At 39.0% G+C, this 17,498-nt stretch overlaps 1 protein-coding gene across 2 annotated transcripts in view; it reads left to right on the forward strand.

Moving 5' to 3' along the window:
* The window catches only part of A1CF (APOBEC1 complementation factor), an 80,573-nt gene that overhangs the window by 44,035 nt on the left and 19,040 nt on the right, over positions 1–17,498 (forward strand). For both annotated transcript variants that reach the window (XM_019035524.4, XM_019035525.4), the window contains exons 5-6: positions 5,383–5,621; positions 13,420–13,584. In XM_019035524.4, the coding sequence (XP_018891069.3) occupies positions 5,383–5,621; positions 13,420–13,584 (404 nt within the window). The remainder of the gene's footprint in view (positions 1–5,382; positions 5,622–13,419; positions 13,585–17,498) is intronic.

Genomic DNA, 17,498 nt, shown 5'->3' on the forward strand with positions numbered 1-17,498 from the left:
ATACTATATGAATACCAAACTAAGTTCTATGAGTGTTCAAAGAAACAAAACTTAATAATTTGCCTGTTTCATAAATATATATTGGGCACTGTTCAAAATATTGGGAATATATCAAGGCATGATTTCCTACTCGCAGAGCAAATATATAAGATCACTCAAAATAGTATGAAAAAATCAAACCAGGGATGGGGTAAAGTTGTGTGAGAAGGTGGCTACTCTAATTTGGTGTATTTAAGAAAATACTCTCTGGCAGAGTGAAACTTAATCTGAGACTTGAATGAAAAGAGCCAGTCATGACAGTCAGACCTTGGGAAGGTTATTTCAGGAAAGGAGAGAACATCAAGTATAAAGTTCCCAAAGTGAAAACAAGCGTGATATGTTGAGGGGCAGAAAGCAAGCCCATGTGGCGGGAGAGGGTAAAGAGAGGAGGACAGAAAGCAATACAGTTGGAGAGCTGTGCACTCTGTGAGGAAGTGTAGATGAAGTACAGAAGTCTCTGTGGTGATGAATTTGAATTTTCTTCTAATAGAAGGGAGGAAAGAGTTTTGATTACATTTATAGTTTTTTAAACATTCCTCTGCTGTTTGGTTGAGAATGTACTATAGCAGGTGAGGTTTGAAAGAGGACACCAGTTAGAAGGCTGCTGCAGTTGTCTAGATCTGGACAAGAGATGGTGGTAGTTGGATGAGGGGGTCCGTGGTGGACAAGATAAGAAAGGGTGAGATCTGGGATTTACACAAATCTGGCTAGAGATTGGATTTAGACTGAGAGAATTCAGAATTCAGGGAGGAAACCTAGGATTTTGGTCCGAGTATCTGTGAACTTGTTAGTGCCATTGCAATGGAAAAGACTGGAAGAATAGCACAGGAAGGACCTTTTGGGGCACTTTACATTTGAGATGCACATTGAACATCCCAGGGGAGGTGTTGAGAAGGTGACTGTCTGCATTGTGGTGGAGTCAGGAGACAGGTCACAGTTGGAATATAAATTTGGGGGTCAGCTAAATATAGATAGCAATTAAGACAATGGGACTAGGGGAGAGTCCCATGTAATTGACTTTGTGCAACCAATTGCCCGTTTTGATAAACTGGAAATAAAACTGACATCATGAAATTGTCTGATTTCTAAAACCTTCACTTGGAGAGAGAACCGTCATAAATTCTTTCTTAAAGGAAGCCCTGAGCCACGTGAGAGGAAGATTAGTGCAGCAGTTAAAGAGCAATAGTTTTGGAGTCAGCCATGCTTCATTTGAGTGCCACCAAGTAACTTCACCATTCTAAGCCTCAATTTCCTCATCTATAAAATGGGGATACCACCTATTTTATAGGTTTATTGCGGGGATACTATAACAACTGTACAGTGCTTAACCCAGTGTTTGGAACACAGTAATAAGCTGACAAATGATAAAAAAAAAAATTGTATTTTAGCACAGTTCATCAATTCTAGATGCAGTTTTTTTTTTTACATCTAATCCCCTTCTGAAAGAGAACTGCACCTTAAAATGGGTAGATCTTAAATTTGATGAATGCAGAAAGAGCAGATTTACCACAATTATTTTTCTCTCACTTTCTATAGGACCAAAAGAAGTCATACATTATCATTACAGTCTGTAAATCAATTAACTACTGGCTTATTTTATTAAAAACTCCTGGGCCGGGCGCAGTGACTCACGCCTGTAATCCTAGCACTTTGGGAGGCCAAGGCGGGCGGATCACCTGAGGCTGGGAGTTTGAGACCAGCCTGACTAACATGGAGAAACCTCATCTCTACTAAAAATACAAAATTAGCAGGGCGTGGTGGCGCATGCCTGTAGTCCCAGCTACTCGGGAGGCTGCGGCAGGAGAATCGCTTGAACCTGGCAGGGCGGAGATTGCAGTGAGCCGAGATCACACCACTGCTCTCCAGCCTGGGCAAGAAGAGCGAAACTCCGTCTCAAAAAACAAACAAACAACGCATTAGCCACAGGAAGATCAGTTGGATTCGGCAACTACTTGTAGTCTAACCATTCAATTCCAAGGCTGGATTCTAGAAAAGAGTCTTGGAGAAAACATAAAGGAGGCTCCCCTCCCACAGGTGCCTCCATGGACCCAAAAGAGCTTTGTGTAGTATGTGGAGGATTGTTTGCAGTAGGAATCAGGAGATCTGGGGTCCAGCCCAGGTTCCTTTGGACGAATGCTTTAACCTCTTTGAGCATCACTTTTATCACTGGCACCTAAACACAGAGATGTTCTGAGCATTCACCATATGAAAGAATATATACTAAAGTGCTTTGAAAGGGCTACAAAACGCTACATTACAGTTTTATGATTTCCAGAATTGGAAGTTTCCCCCATTCCTTGGTGTTTCATGGAACCTTGACATCATAACAGTAAGGGTTATTCCCAAAACGGTATTTGAGTTGAGATAGATATGGAATTGGCTATGTAGGGAATCAAGTGGATTTGCTGTATCTACTTAACACATTGTTACCCAATAGGGCCTGTAAATACTTTTGGACAACAGATAGGATATGAATAATGAATACAATCAATCCACCACGGCCACTGATAATTAACAGTATCCTCTGTGAATTTTAGTGTCTTTGTCTGTGAAATAGAGATAAAAATATACCTACCTCATGAGGTGTTTTAAAAAATAAATGAGATAATATACATACATCTCAGTGCTGACACATACTAGGTGCTCTGTGAATGTTTGCAGAAGGTTATGGTGGTGATGATGGAGGAGGAGAAGGGAAAAGAAAAGGAAAAATATGACAGAAATTAGGAAGAGAAAGTTACTGGCCAAAATTCCAGTCAAAGCACAGGTTGGATGCCAGAAGCAAGGTAAAGGCAGAGTGTTACCTTAAAAATTAGGGGGTAGAATAAATGGAATAAGACAAGCCAGAATAAACACCCCATAGACAACCTCACCTACTTCCACTCTGCCTTGGGTCAGTCCTGCCAGGGAAAGAACTTTTGCTGCAGAGAAGAAACCTTCAATTTGCTTTTATCCACCATTTCTCACCCACCTATCATTATATCAGCTTCTACTTCATCAGATATTCACTGATCGTCATCTAAATGTCTGGCTTCTAGAGACATTAAAGTTGTGGCCTCAGCTTTTGAAAGGAGATGGCTCTTTGTCTCCAAATAATTCCGGGAAAGGTGCCTGACAAACCACAACCATTTAAAAATAAAATATGGAATTCTAGGCTCCCCCTGCTGGTAACTGATATATGACCAGCCCCGTAACTATCAAAAATAATATAATTTCTAAATACATTAATACTGTGGAAAATAAGGTTTTGGTGTTTTCTTTTTTAAGTAAAGTTAAAAAAAAAACTTGGAAGATTATTTTTTCAACCCTTCCCTCACCTTGAGAACCACACTCCTGGCACAGTTCTTACTAGACTGAGATGGACCTGTCACAGATCTGACACACGGTCCTTGGTTCTTCAGCAAAGCGTAGGAGACAGCTAGGACAGTGGCCTAACCCTGGTCAGAAAACCTGCCGCACAACCAAGAGCCATTCGCTCCATGGATATCAGACCAATCGCCCACTCACCTGGCTGAGAGCTTTTATTCATGGCAAATGGGTCGTTTCTGCTAAGCATACTTCACCCATTTTTAATAACTTAGTGTTATTACAAAAGTCATACAGCCTAATATGTAACACATGGAAAACATCAAAAAGCATAAAGTAATAAAAGTTAAAACCATTTCTCCGCAACTCCATTGCCCCAAAATAACCACTATGTTGATATTTTATTGTCTTTCCAGATTTTTCTATACATTTTTAATCAAAATGGCCTTCACATATACTTATTTTATAGCCTTTTAAAGCCTAGCAGCCCATTGTGAACTGTTTTTTTAAACCAATATATATTCTTCTATGTTACTCTTTTTAACGACTGCAGAGCATGGAATGGTATGAATGCCTGTCTTTTGTTTACCAGTGATTCTCAATCAGGAGAAGTACTGTCCACCCAAGGGGGCATTTAGAAAGGTGGGGAGGCACTTTTGAATGATCAGATTGGTCACTATTGGCATGTGGTACACAAGAACTAGAGATGATAAACGTACTACAGTATGCAATGAGAAAATGTCCAATCCAAAGCCAGTAACATCTCAGTTGAGAGACATTAAACCAGTTCTTTACCGTGAGGTATTTTGCTCATTTCCAATTTGGGAGAGATTTTAAAGAGCAGTAATAAATATCCTTAAACGTAAATTCTAGGGCTCATTTTTATTTTCCAGGGACATATTCCCAGAAGATACTTTATTTGGTCAAAGGTTGTGCACACTTAAGACTTTTGATACATTTTGCCAAATGTTCTCCAGAATAGTTTAATCAATGTGTACTCTGCCAGTGAAGGTGTACATACCTCAACTTGCTAAGAAGCAACTCTGTACAGTGGAAGAAACAGGAACTGAGATCCCACAGCTAGGTTTCATTCCTTAAAATCTATAACATTTTAAGCAAGTCTTTTTATTTCTTGGAGTTTCAAGTTCATCTGTAAATGGAAATAACTTCTACTCTGCTGATCTCACAGTCTTTTTGTGTGGGCCAGATAAGGTCATATGTGAAAATGTGTTCAAGTATAAGAGACTGTTTTTAACAGAGATCACATCAGAACAGCTTTTCTCGTTGGCTACAAAAGAAAAGGAATGTCAGGTGTTGCAAACTCAAGTGACTGCAGGGCCAGGCAGGTGGCTTCAGTAACCTGGGTTAGGTGTAGGGACCTCAGTGTTGGGGATGCTTCAGGGAGCGGTGAGGATTGACAACTCTTGAATCCACATCTAGCCTAAAGAAAGCAGATGCTATGCAGCCGTGAAAAAGGATGAGTTCATGTCCTTTGTAGGGACATGGATGAAACTGGAAACCATCATTCTCAGCAAACTATTGCAAGGACAAAAAACCAAACACTGCATGTTCTCACTCATAGGTGGGAATTGAACAATGAGAACACTTGGACACAGGAAGGGGAACATCACACACCAGGGCCTGTTGTGGGGTGGGGGGAGCGGGGAGGGATAGCATTAGGAGATATACCTAATGTAAATGACGAGTTAATGGGGGCAGCACACCAACATGGCACATGTATACATATGTAACAAACCTGCATGTTGTGCACATGTACCCTAGAACTTAAAGTAAAATAAAATAAAAAAAGAAAGCAGATGCTACTCAGCTTCAGATAACTTTTTTGTTTGAAAATGTAGAGCACATGTTGACACATCTAATAATCTTGCAAAAGAAGCCACAACTCTCCAAAAATGGTTTCAACACTATGAACCCAAACATCCCACATCTTCAGGCAACATTTGGCCCAGAGCCATACATTTTCAACCTGAATCCTACAAGGATTCTCATCAATCAAAATCCCTGCTCTTTTTGCAGAAATGGGCGCCTCTTAGGGGTTTGTGCCAGTGTGGACAACTGCCGATTATTTGTTGGGGGCATCCCAAAAACCAAAAAGAGAGAAGAAATCTTATCGGAGATGAAAAAGGTTACTGAAGGTGTTGTCGATGTCATCGTCTACCCAAGCGCTGCAGATAAAACCAAAAACCGAGGCTTTGCCTTCGTGGAGTATGAGAGTCATCGAGCAGCTGCCATGGCGAGGAGGAAACTGCTACCAGGTTAGCAATCCCCTCCTCAAAGATGAGACTTCTCTGCCTATCCTGCCTGCCTCCGCAAAGAAAATAAGCATTTTTAATTTTTTTGGCTATCTTTCATTATGCTGTATTTTAAATTTTTTATCCTTCTTCACTGTCTCACAGTTGATTCCATTCCCTGAAGTTTTCAGACTCAGTTTTGAAAAATATTCATTCTGTGCATTGAGGCTATTTACATGCACTAAAGAAACCCAGAACTTTAAGTACAGCAATCCTTTGATGAATAAAGAGTCTTCTTAAAATTAAGTATATCAATCACAGTTACTTTTGTGTGTAGATTTTGTTACCGGGCTTATTAGAATTAGGGTATATTCTCCATTACAGTGTAGAAATAAAAACCTCAAGTGATACATTATTCCAATGACGACTAGGTGACATACTTTCATTATGACTCCCTGTTGTCTAATAATTTCTGTCTAATTTGAGAGAAGAGAGATAAAAGCTCTCCTTAGAAAGCCACCTTTATTTGTTAGTTATTACAACCACAGGATAGATCCCATTTGGTGAATAACTATCAAATTCTCTATCCACCCCAACACTGCCTCGGTCAGATCAACTTAGGAAAATTTTTTACAGTTCTTGGCTCATTCTAAAACATTTGCTACAACTTACACAGATTTTTAAATGAATATTAAAATAAGAGGATTTCAAAAATGACAGACTGGACACACTGGAATGAACTTTTCTCATGAAAATTATGGGAGAGCCACCAGAATTCAAAACAAAACAACCACAACAAAGATGTCTACATTTATGTTGCCTTTGTAAACACTCTTCAAAACAAATCAATACTAGATCAGCCCCCTAGATATCTTCAAAACTAGGAGACAGTTTCTGGCTTGGGGAAGATCTTTCAATAATATCTTCATGAAGGCAACTTAAAGGGAAAAAAAATGAGACAGTCCCAAAGGTTGCTGAATCTTTCAGAGAAGTAGATATTTTTAATGTTGAATCTTTCATTCACAACTTCTTCCCTCTTCACTGGCCAGCATTTGGTCAAGTCATCTAAATCACAGGTCCATAGATAGACTCACTAAGACTCCTCATGGGGGCATACCTTTTGGTGACCTGGACGTAACATTTTGCTATCTGCTTCAATTCTTCTTTCTTCTTCAACATCGACAACTGTACCATTGAAAAGTCTTTTGTATCCATCCTGTTCTTAGGCCACCACTGAAGTCTAAACACACATATTCTAAGCCTTACGTAATTTTTTTCAAGATCTAATTATTCTCCCAGCTCTGCTTTCTCTTCCATGTACCCCACTCTCCGACTTCTCCATCCTGAACATTACCACCAGATTAATTTTTCCAAAATATCCTATTATCCTTTCAACACCTTCTTGCAAATAGTAGGAATTCAATCTCTATCTATAGGCTGAATGATGTCTGTCACTAACTGGCCAGTTCAAAAATATTCATAACTCCTTGCTGTGTGTAAGAACTAAATATGTGATTTCATTATTCAATAGCTTTTATTCATTTCCTGGTCTTTTATGACCATATTTTCTACCTTCTATTTCCCAATAAAAACTCTTCCTTCTATCAGGACAGACACCTCAACGACCTAGACACTTCCATGCTTATGTCTGTCTCGTTTATTCCTAATGCTATATCCTCTACTAGGAATACCTGCCCCTCCATCACTTGTGACATTCACCCCAGCTCAGCCAGCACCTTCTTGAGAAACCTACCTCCAGTATTCCAGCCCGAATTAGTCACTTTCCTCCCTCAATGCAGGAAGCCATTCATTATCTGTAAAAACAGATATGTGAAATAATTTGGGGTGTGGGGGAGTAGGACAGTGAAAGAAGGTCCAAAACAAGTGAAAGACAGTTTCCAGGGTCAAGACAATCCAGTAATCCCAGAGAAGCTCCACCTCCTGAAAGCTTCCCTATCTCTTCAGGGAGAATGGCACATTGGCCCACCGAAGGAACTCCTTTTTCTAAGTCAAGCAGACTAGCTAGCCAGGTCCTATCAGATAAGCTTCAGAAATTTTCAAGCACTTCATTAAGCTTCCACCCACAGTCGTGACTTTTCCTTGTGGATTCTCTGTCCAGGATACGCCATAGGGAGGCTGCCTCCCCTCCCCGTCCACAACTCATATTCACCATGATCCAATGCAACCCCCTTACCTATGGCCCTTTGATCCAGTCTCAGGTGGATTTCACTCAGCTGGATTTTAGTCAGCAACTAACTCATCAGCAAACTAACAAGATGAGGCACAGTGGTGAGTAAGCCAGCCAGAGCAAACTTCTTCACCTCTAATGAGATCTCAGAACAAAACCTATCACCCATTTGGATCACTCTACCTGTTACCCCATTGCAGACTCACCCACAACAAAGGAATTCTTTAATTGCCAACCCTTTGAGAACCTAGTTTAAAAGAACAAGGAGACTGTTGAGAAAAATGATAAGTGAAGACAACAAGAAACTTTTCTTTCTTAACTGACCCAGACTTGGAGACAGAGAGACAATAGTTGTCTAAAGGGATGTAACTGCTCCTCAGCCACTTACCTCCTCTCTAAACAGTGGCAGTTCCCCCTTGAGAAATCTTACCTTTACTGAGCTCTTTACAGAACAAAGTTGCTGCATCCCACTCAGAAACTAGAAAGGTGTTCTAAGAATGCTCTGAAGAAAAGTCCTGGCAGTGATTCTCAATGTCAGGCTGCATCAGCATCACCTGGAGGGCTTGTTATAGCACAGATTGCTAGATCCCACCGCCAGAGTTCTTGATTCAGTAGGTCTGGTGTCAGGCCAGGTAATTCGCATTTACAACAAGCTCCCAGGATGCTACTACTCCCAGGACCGCACATTTGAAAACCCATGATTTGAATCAATGATTTTCCATCCTAGGCTGCACATTGGAATTACCTGATGTTTTCAAACAATGTGAGTACCCATGTCAGCCTCTAATCAATTGAATCTGCATCACTGGAATATAAAGTTAGGGAACTGGTGTTTTAAGTTTTCCAGATGATTCTATTCTTCAGTCAAATTTTGTGATTCACAGCTAAATCTATCAGCTAATGATACTGGGTAATCATCTTCATGGCATGTAAATAGGAATACCTGGGAACTGCTCAGTCAGTAAATATTTATTAAGCATCTAGAACACATATTGCTCCCTTCTGAATGACATGAGAGATTCTAAAAATAAAAAAAAAACATAGTACCTAACCATTGCACTCAAAGAGTGCATATTCTGAGAAAACTATACAGACACAAAAACAGGAAAAATTATTAAGAGGAGAGTGTATTGTTAAATCATAATTTAAAAGTTATTAAGTCTTCTCTGCATCATCTTTTCCTGACCTCACAACAATAGTAGGTTGTAGATAAGGAAATTGATCTTAGAAAGGATATGTTTTCTAGCCAGGATGATTGTTCTGACATTTGAACTTGTCTTACTTCAAGCTCATGCTCTCAAATCACTCTGTAACACTCACTTTCACCAGAGGCCTTCACAAGGATGTTGGTGGAAATCACTGCTTCCCATATTTACTCTCATTTCTGTTCCCTTAGCCTTATGCAGCTCTTCGTGGTCCTAGGCTGAGAAGACTAAAGCTAGAGCAGTAGTACTCAACTGTGGCTGCATTTTAGAATTAACTAAGCTACTTTTAAAACTCCTGAGATCCAGCCCACTTATATCAGAATTGGGAAGGGTAGGTAGTCCAGAGGTCAGTAACGAGCTGGTAAATCTTTAACAGCCAGCTCCCAGAGGAAAAAACAAAAGCCCTGGTTTGTAGCATTTGCCAGTTTCCATGGTATTAACACTCCCACTGTGGCTGATTTCAGGCTACCAATGTGACTTTAACTGGCTCACAAAATTCTGATACTTTCTTTATCTATTTATCTGTCAATGAACATTTAGGTTGATTCCATACCATGGTAATTGTGAATAATGCTTCAATAAACATGGGAATGCAGGAATCTCTTTAACATAATGATTTCATTGGGGGTGAATACATACCCAGTATGGTGATTGCGGGATCATATGGTAGCTCTATTTTTATTTTTTTGAGGAACCTGCATACTGTTTTCCATAATGGCTCTACCAACTTACATTCCCATCAACAGTATGCAAGTATTCTCGTTTCTCCAAATCCTTGCCAACATCATCTTTGATCTTTTTGATAATGGCCATTCTACCAGGTGTGAGGTGATAACTCATTTTAGTTTTGATTTATATTCGCCTGATGATTAGAGATGTTAAGCATTTTTTCATATACCTGTTGGCGATTTATATTTCTTCTTTTGAGATATGTCTATTCAAATCCATTGCCCTGTTTTTGTTTTTTATTTTTGAGACGGAGTTTCACTCTTATTGCCCAGGCTAGAGTGCAATGGCATGATCTTGGCTCACTGCAACCTCTGCCTCCCGGGTTCAAGTGATTCTCCTGCCTCAGCCTCCTGAGTAGCTGGGATTACAGGCATGTGCCACCACGCCTGGCTAACTTCGTATTTTTAGTAGAGGTGGGGTTTCTCCATGTTGGTCAGGCTGGTCTCGAACTACTGACCTCAGATGATCCGCCAGCCTCGGCCTCCCAAAGTGCTGGGATTACAGGCGTGAGCCACCACGCCCGGCCTTTTGCCCATTTTTAATTGGGTTATTTGTTTTCCTACTATTGATTGTTTGAGTTCTCTATATATTTGGGATATTAACTCCTTATCAAATGTATGCTTTGTAAATATTTTTTTCCCATTCCTTAGGTTATCTCTTCACTCCATTGATTGTTTCCTTTGCTGTGCGGAAAGTTTAGTTTGATGCAATCCCATTCATCTATTTTTGCTTTTGTTGTCTGTGCTTTGGGGGTTATAGCCAAAAAATAACTGCCCAGACCAATGTCAAGAAACTTTCCCTTATGTTTCTTTCTAGTAGTTTTACTGTTTCTGGTCTTACATTTAAGTCTTTATTCCATTTAACTTGGCTTATGTGTAGATTGTAAGATAAGGGTCCCATCTCATTCTTTTGCATATGGATATCCAATTTTCCTTACACCATTTGTTGAAGAGGCTGTTCCTTCTCCATTGTGTGTTCTTGGCACGTTTGTCAAAGATCAATTGGCCATAAATGTGTGGATTTACTTCTGGACTCTACTTTGTTTCATTGGCCTAAATGTCTGTTTTTATGCCAGTATCATACTATTTTGATTACTATAGCTTTGCAGTATATTTTGAGATCAAGTAGTGTGATGACCCCAGCTTTGTTCTTTTGGTTCAGATTTCTTTGGCTAGGGTCTTTTGTGGCCCCATACAAATTTTAGAATTGTATTTTCTATTTCTGTGAAAAACATCACTGGAATTTCGATAGAGACTGCATTGAATCTGTAGATTGCTCTGAGTAGCGTGGACCTTATAACAATAATAATGCCTCCAATCCATGAACATAGGATATTTTTCCATTTATTTGTTTCTTCTTTAATTTTTTATCAATATTTTATAGTTTTAAGTATACAGATCTTTCATTTTGTTGGTTAAATTTATTTCTAAATATTTTGGGGGGGATGATATTATAAATGAGATTGTTTTCTTGATTTCTGTTTCAGTTTTCTTGATTTCTTGTTGTTAGTGTATAGAAAGGCTACTTATTTATGTACGTTAGTTTTGTATTTTACAGCTATACTGAGCTTGTTTATTAGTTAGAATGGAATATTAGTCAATCTTTACAAAGAAGGAAATTCTGTCATTTGCAACAACATGGATGAAACTAGAGGACATTATATTAAGTGAAATAAGCCAGACACAGAAAGACAAATATTGCATAATCTCACTTATATGTGGAATCTAAAAAGTTGAATTCATATAAGCAGAGTGTAGAATGGTGGTTACCAGGGCTGGGGGCAGAGGTATGGAGAGATATTGGTCAAACGATACAAAGTTTCCATTAAAATGAATAATTTCTGGAAATCTATTGTATAATATGACTATAGTTAATGTATTTGTATACTCGAAAATTGGTAAGAGAGTAGATCTTAAATGTTATCACCACCAAAAAAAAAGTATTGAGGTGATGCATATGTTAATTAGCTTCATTTAATCATTTTACATGTATACATGTATCAAAACTTCATGTTGTATACCACAAATAGATGCAATTTTGATTAATCAATTATACCTTTAAAAAGATGGGAAGGAAAAATGCAAAAATTTAATCATCTATTTTTGCAAGTAGATAAGAACTGGCTCTAGTACATCATTGGGTGGAACCCAGGTTTCATTATTTTTTAAACCTCACCCAATATGGAGCCAAGGCTGAGAACCACTGAGCTACCAAAACCAGAGTTATGTGGGAGCCTTGGGGATCTTGGGGATCTTGGGGATCTTGGAATAATACAAACAAAAAAAGTCTATGTAAAGCATACAAGGGGAAAGGAAGAGAGTAATGAAGAAAACTATCCCCTGAAATGCAACACAGAACAAGATGGTCACAGCTGGGGTAACAAGAGCCAGCTTCTCCAGGGTCAGTTATCTCTTAAGACATGCCTATTCTTCATTTGGGTTTTAGAATGCCAGGGCCACGGATGCTTTTACTGACTGCTTTTCAAGGAATATAAAGATGCATTCTTATTGAAAATAATTGCTTCCTATGTGTAGTAATTAAACAAATAAACCCTTACCAATACTGAGAGTTCCTGATTTTGTTCTCTCAAGCTTTGTATTGCCTACGGGATAAAGTTTATTCCCAAATAACGAATAAAAAACAAACTAGATTTCCAATCAAATTTAGAACTTGGGTTGACTCTCACTCTCCTCTCATCACTTCAACAAGATCTGCACTGCGTAGGGGTATAGGAGCAGAGTCACCAAAAAACAAAACAAAACAAAACAAAACAACAACAAAAAAGGGGGAGGTGGTTAAGTAGAACAGGCCTGGGAAAGTTATCCTCTCTAAAGCTCATTTCCCATTCTGTAAAATTGGGAGTAATTCACCTCCCCACAGGGTTACTGTGAGAAGTAACTGAGATGGCACATGGGAAACAGATGGTACAGTACAAGACACTCAATAAAATGTGTTCATAGTAATACAAAAATATATGTAGCCATGGAGAACAACTACCCTTTACAGAAGAATTAAAATTCTCATTATAGACTCTTCCATTGCCTGTCATCTGTCTTCTTAATTAGGACTTTTTGAAAATGTCTCCAGATTCCCAATTTATTCATGTTGTGAAAGAGGATTAAGAGGGAACACAGCTGGTCTAAGCCTTGACCAAGTGTGAGGGACAGAGAACAAATTAAGGATGCCTGAGCCCCACCCACCTTTGCCCAAACACCATTTTTTGAACATCTCAATTGTGGTACCTAGCCTAATTAACAACACAGATTCCAGCAGCAGTAAATGCTCTTCCTAGTAACCTTCTTAATGTTCTGTGGAGTCAGATTCTATATCTGGGCCCTAAATCCATACTTTTCCTATCTCCCTTGTGCTATCTTACCTTAAGTGGCTACCTTCACCCAATGAGTGTTGTTCTAAGAGCCAAATGTGGGCTCTGCTGCCTCATTTCTGTTCAACCTCAAACCATGTCCTGGTTCCCTTTATAATCGATAGTTATAACAAGCCACCGGTCACACAGAACTCCCTTCTAATCAGCTACTCCACTTGGAATGTCTCTTAAGATCAACACTCACCAGTTTTAAGGGTCTTCTTGCTCATTCAAGACCTCGACGGTCAGGTCAATTTAAAAGACCATTGGTATAAATTGAGATGATGTTGTCCTGATTCCTACATAATTAATCATAATGGTGATCATTTTCAACAGGAAGAATTCAGTTATGGGGACATGGTATTGCAGTAGACTGGGCAGAGCCAGAAGTAGAAGTTGATGAAGATACAATGTCTTCAGTGAAAATCCTATATGTAAGAAATCTTATGCTGTCTACCTCTGAAGAGATGATTGAAAAGGAATTCAACAATATCAAACCAGGTAGGACATATATACAAGATTAGTTTTTCAAAACATTCTTTATCCTGGTTTAGTCTTGGGAGGGTGTATGTGTCGAGGAATTTGTCCATTTCTTCTAGATTTCTAGTTTATTTGCATAGAGGTGTTTATAGTATTCTCTGACGGTAGTTTGTATTTCTGTGGGATCGGTGGCGATATCCCCTTTATCATTTTTTACTGTGCTTATTTGATTCTTCTCTCTTTTCTTCTTTATTAGTCTTGCTAGTGGTCTATCAATTTTGTTGATCTTTTAAAAAAAACAGCTCCTGGATTCACTGATTTTTTTGAAGGATTTTTGTGCCTCTATCTCATTCAGTTCTGCTCTGATCTTAGTTATTTCTTGCCTTCTGCTAGCTTTTGAATGTGTTTGCTCTTGCTTCTCTAGTTCTTTTAATTGTGATGTTAGGGTGTCAATTTTAGATCTTTCCTGCTTTCTCTTGTGGGCATTTAGTGCTATAAATTTCCCTCTACACATTGCTTTAAATGTGTCCCAGAGATTCTGGTATGTTATGTATTTGTTCTCATCGGTTTCAAAGAACATCTTTATTTCCACCTTCATTTCGCTGTGTACTCAGTAGTCATTCAGGAGCAGGCTGTTCAGTTTCCTTGTAGTTGAGTGGTTTTGGGTGAGTTTCTTAATCCTGAGTTCTAGTTTGATTGCACTGTGGTCTGAGAGACAGTTTGTTATAATTTCTGTTCTTTTACATTTGCTGAGGAGTGCTTTACTTCCAACTATGTGGTCAATTTTGGAATAAGTGTGATGTGGAGCTGAGAAGAATGTTTATTCTGTTGATTTGGGGTGGAGAATTCTGTAGATGTCTATTAGGTCCGCTTGGTGCAGAGCTGAGTTCAATTCCTGAATATCCTTGTTAACTTTCTGTCTCGTTGATCTGTCTAATGTTGACAGTGGGGTGTTAAAGTCTCCCATTATTATTGTGTGGGAGTCTAAGTCTCTTTGTAGGTCTCTAAGGACTTGCTTTATGACTCTGGGTGCTCCTGTATTGGGTGCATATATATTTAGGATAGTTAGCTCGTCTTGTTGAATTGATCCCTTTACCATTATGTAATGGCCTTCTTTGTCTCTTTTGATCTTTGTTGGTTTAAAGTCTGTTTTATCAGAGACTAGGATTGCAACCCCTGCCTTTTTTTGTTTTCCATTTGCTTGGTAGATCTTCCTCCATCCATTTATTTTGAGCCTATGTGTGTCTCTGCATGTGAGATGGGTTTCCTGAATACAGCACACTGATGGGTCTTGACTCTTTATCCAACTTGCCAGTCTGTGTCTTTTAATTGGAGCATTTAGCCCACTTACCTTTTAAGGTTAATATTGTTATGTGTAAATTTGATCCTGTCATTATGATGTTAGCTGGTTATTTTGCTCATTAGTTGATGCAGTTTCTTCCTAGCCTGGATGGTATTTACAATTTGGCATGTTTTTGCAGTCGCTGGTACTGGTTATTCCTTTCCATGTTTAGTGCTTCCTTCAGGAGCTCTTGTAGGGCAGGCCTGGTGGTGACAAAATCTCTCAGCATTTGCTTGTCTGTAAAGTATTTTATTTCTCCTTTGCTTATGAAGCTTAGTTTGGGTGGATATGAAATTCTGGGTTGAAAATTATTTTCTTTAAGAATGTTGAATATTGGCCCCCACTCTCTCCTGGCTTGTCGAGTTTCTGCCGAGAGATCAAAACATTCTTTAAAAGCACCTATGCTTGAGATGACTTCCCATAACTTTAAATAGAAATGCTTTTATTTAATTCATCTCATAATTCCATGCAGACCTCTCAAACTATGTTCCTAACTTTGGATTAGAAAATCAAGCCATATGGTCCTACAACATTTATCAATATTATAATTGTATACTTATCTATGTGATTATTTAATGAATATCTATTTTCTTCACTAAACTATAAATTTCATGAGTTTTTCCCCTCTTATTGTTTCCTCCATCTTCAGACATTTAATCTCTGGGCCTGGGGTACAATGATTGCTCAATAAATATTTACTGTAATGAAGAATGCATGCCATAACTATAGGTCTGATGCAGGGTTTCTCAGCCTCACCACTATTGATATTTTGGAACAGATCATTCTTGGCTGTGGGGGTCTGTCCAGTGGATTGTAGGATGTTTAGCAGCAGCCCAGGCCCGTCTCTGTTAGATACCAGTAGCAACCTCCAAGATGTGACAACGAAAAATGCCTTCAGACATTGCAAAATATACTCTATGGGTGGGCAAAATTGCCCCCAGTTGAGAACCACTGGCCTAATGGAATACACTTGTGACATAAGTAAAAAGGTGACAATCCTAGGAAACTGATTTGAGTGAAGAGGAAGGGAAAGGAATAGAGGGAAGGTGGAAGGGGATAGTTAGTTGCTACTCATCTTGTCAATACTTTTCAGTATCAATTCTAAGCCATCAGATTGACTCCCCATCTCTTTCTTCTCCATATAGGAGCTACAACACTGAGAGAGGTAGAGCATTTCAGGAAACAATATCCAAATTACCATTTCCCAAAAACAGTTCAGAACATTAATTCTACAATCTTTTGGTGGATGTTGCTGATAAAAGGGCTCCATGGTCAAATAAGCTTGTAAACACCAGATTCTGCAAAACTAAATGAATTTCTTCATTATGGAACTTATCAAAGTCTTTTGCCTTCTAACATGCTTTGAAATTCTCCACGAAGAGATGCAGAAATCTTCATTTTTCAAATTTCTGAAACATGACTGCTCTTTTTTGCCATATCATTTTGTGGGATTACTGTGTCTTTAAACACACTCTGGGCAGTAGTGGCTTAGGGTTATCATAGTAGTAATATCCTTTCATAATTGAGAATTTCCCAGTCTCCTGGCAAATTATCTAGGTTGTTAATAAGGGTGGGCCATGGTGCTGTCATGTTAAAGCTGCCTAAGAATATTCACTTGCACATACTCACATCGTCTGTTTCCAACTCTGGGTGCTACTTCAGATAGAACAGAATGATAAGCTGACGATTTGCTCTGAAGGACATTCAGGAAGGATGTCACTGCTCCATTTTGAAAGATTCACCAAAGATCTTTCTCCAGCCTCAGGGACTCTGCCTTCCCTGAAATATTAGTGTGAGGGTGTGGCTCCACACCAACAGCTGTGAATCCATGACTAAGCTAGAATCTGCAAATGATGGACCACCTTACTGTGTGCCAAGCATTGCAGTGGGCACTTTCACAGCATGTGTCATTTATTCATCACAACCCTATAATACAGGTTGCTTTATTCATTCCATTACTTTCTAGATAAGAAAAGCAGGACCCAGAGTAGTTAAGTAGTTTGCCCAGGTTCACACAGCTAGCAGGTCGCAGATCCTGGATTTGAACTCAGGTCTGGTAAAGGGCATGTTCTTAAAAACTTTAATACTCTCATGCCCCCTCCTTATTCCATTCACTCACTCATTCATTCAACTGTCTTTCCTTCAGTAGCTCCTACATGCGAGGCACTGTGGAAGGAACAAACAAGTATGATGTGTGCATGGAAAAAGTTTAAGAAATTCCAGAAAAATACAGCTTAGACAGACTACTCTTGGAGTGCAGAGAAGACTTGTGTTTCGAAGTGACATCTAAGCTGAGATCTGAATGTTGATGCAGTTGTAGGCATAGGAACATTATGTGTGTATAAATATTGCCCACTATTCTCCCTTCATTCCATGTTGACTTTCTACCTTCCCAGAGTGAATAATACTTCTTATTTTTATCTAATTAAAACAGCACCTTTTTTTGCCAAGGGCTAGAATGAGAAACTACTAAAAGGCTGCTTCCTTTCCTAGTCCCTGATTATCAGCTTTCCCAGTCTGCGTATTGGCATATATTAAAGAGACATGTGTGCCCGGATCCTACTAATTATCATGAAAATAATGAACATCACAT

The sequence above is a fragment of the Gorilla gorilla genome, chromosome 8 (genome assembly GCF_029281585.2).
Source record: "Gorilla gorilla gorilla isolate KB3781 chromosome 8, NHGRI_mGorGor1-v2.1_pri, whole genome shotgun sequence".
NCBI lineage: Eukaryota > Metazoa > Chordata > Mammalia > Primates > Hominidae > Gorilla > Gorilla gorilla.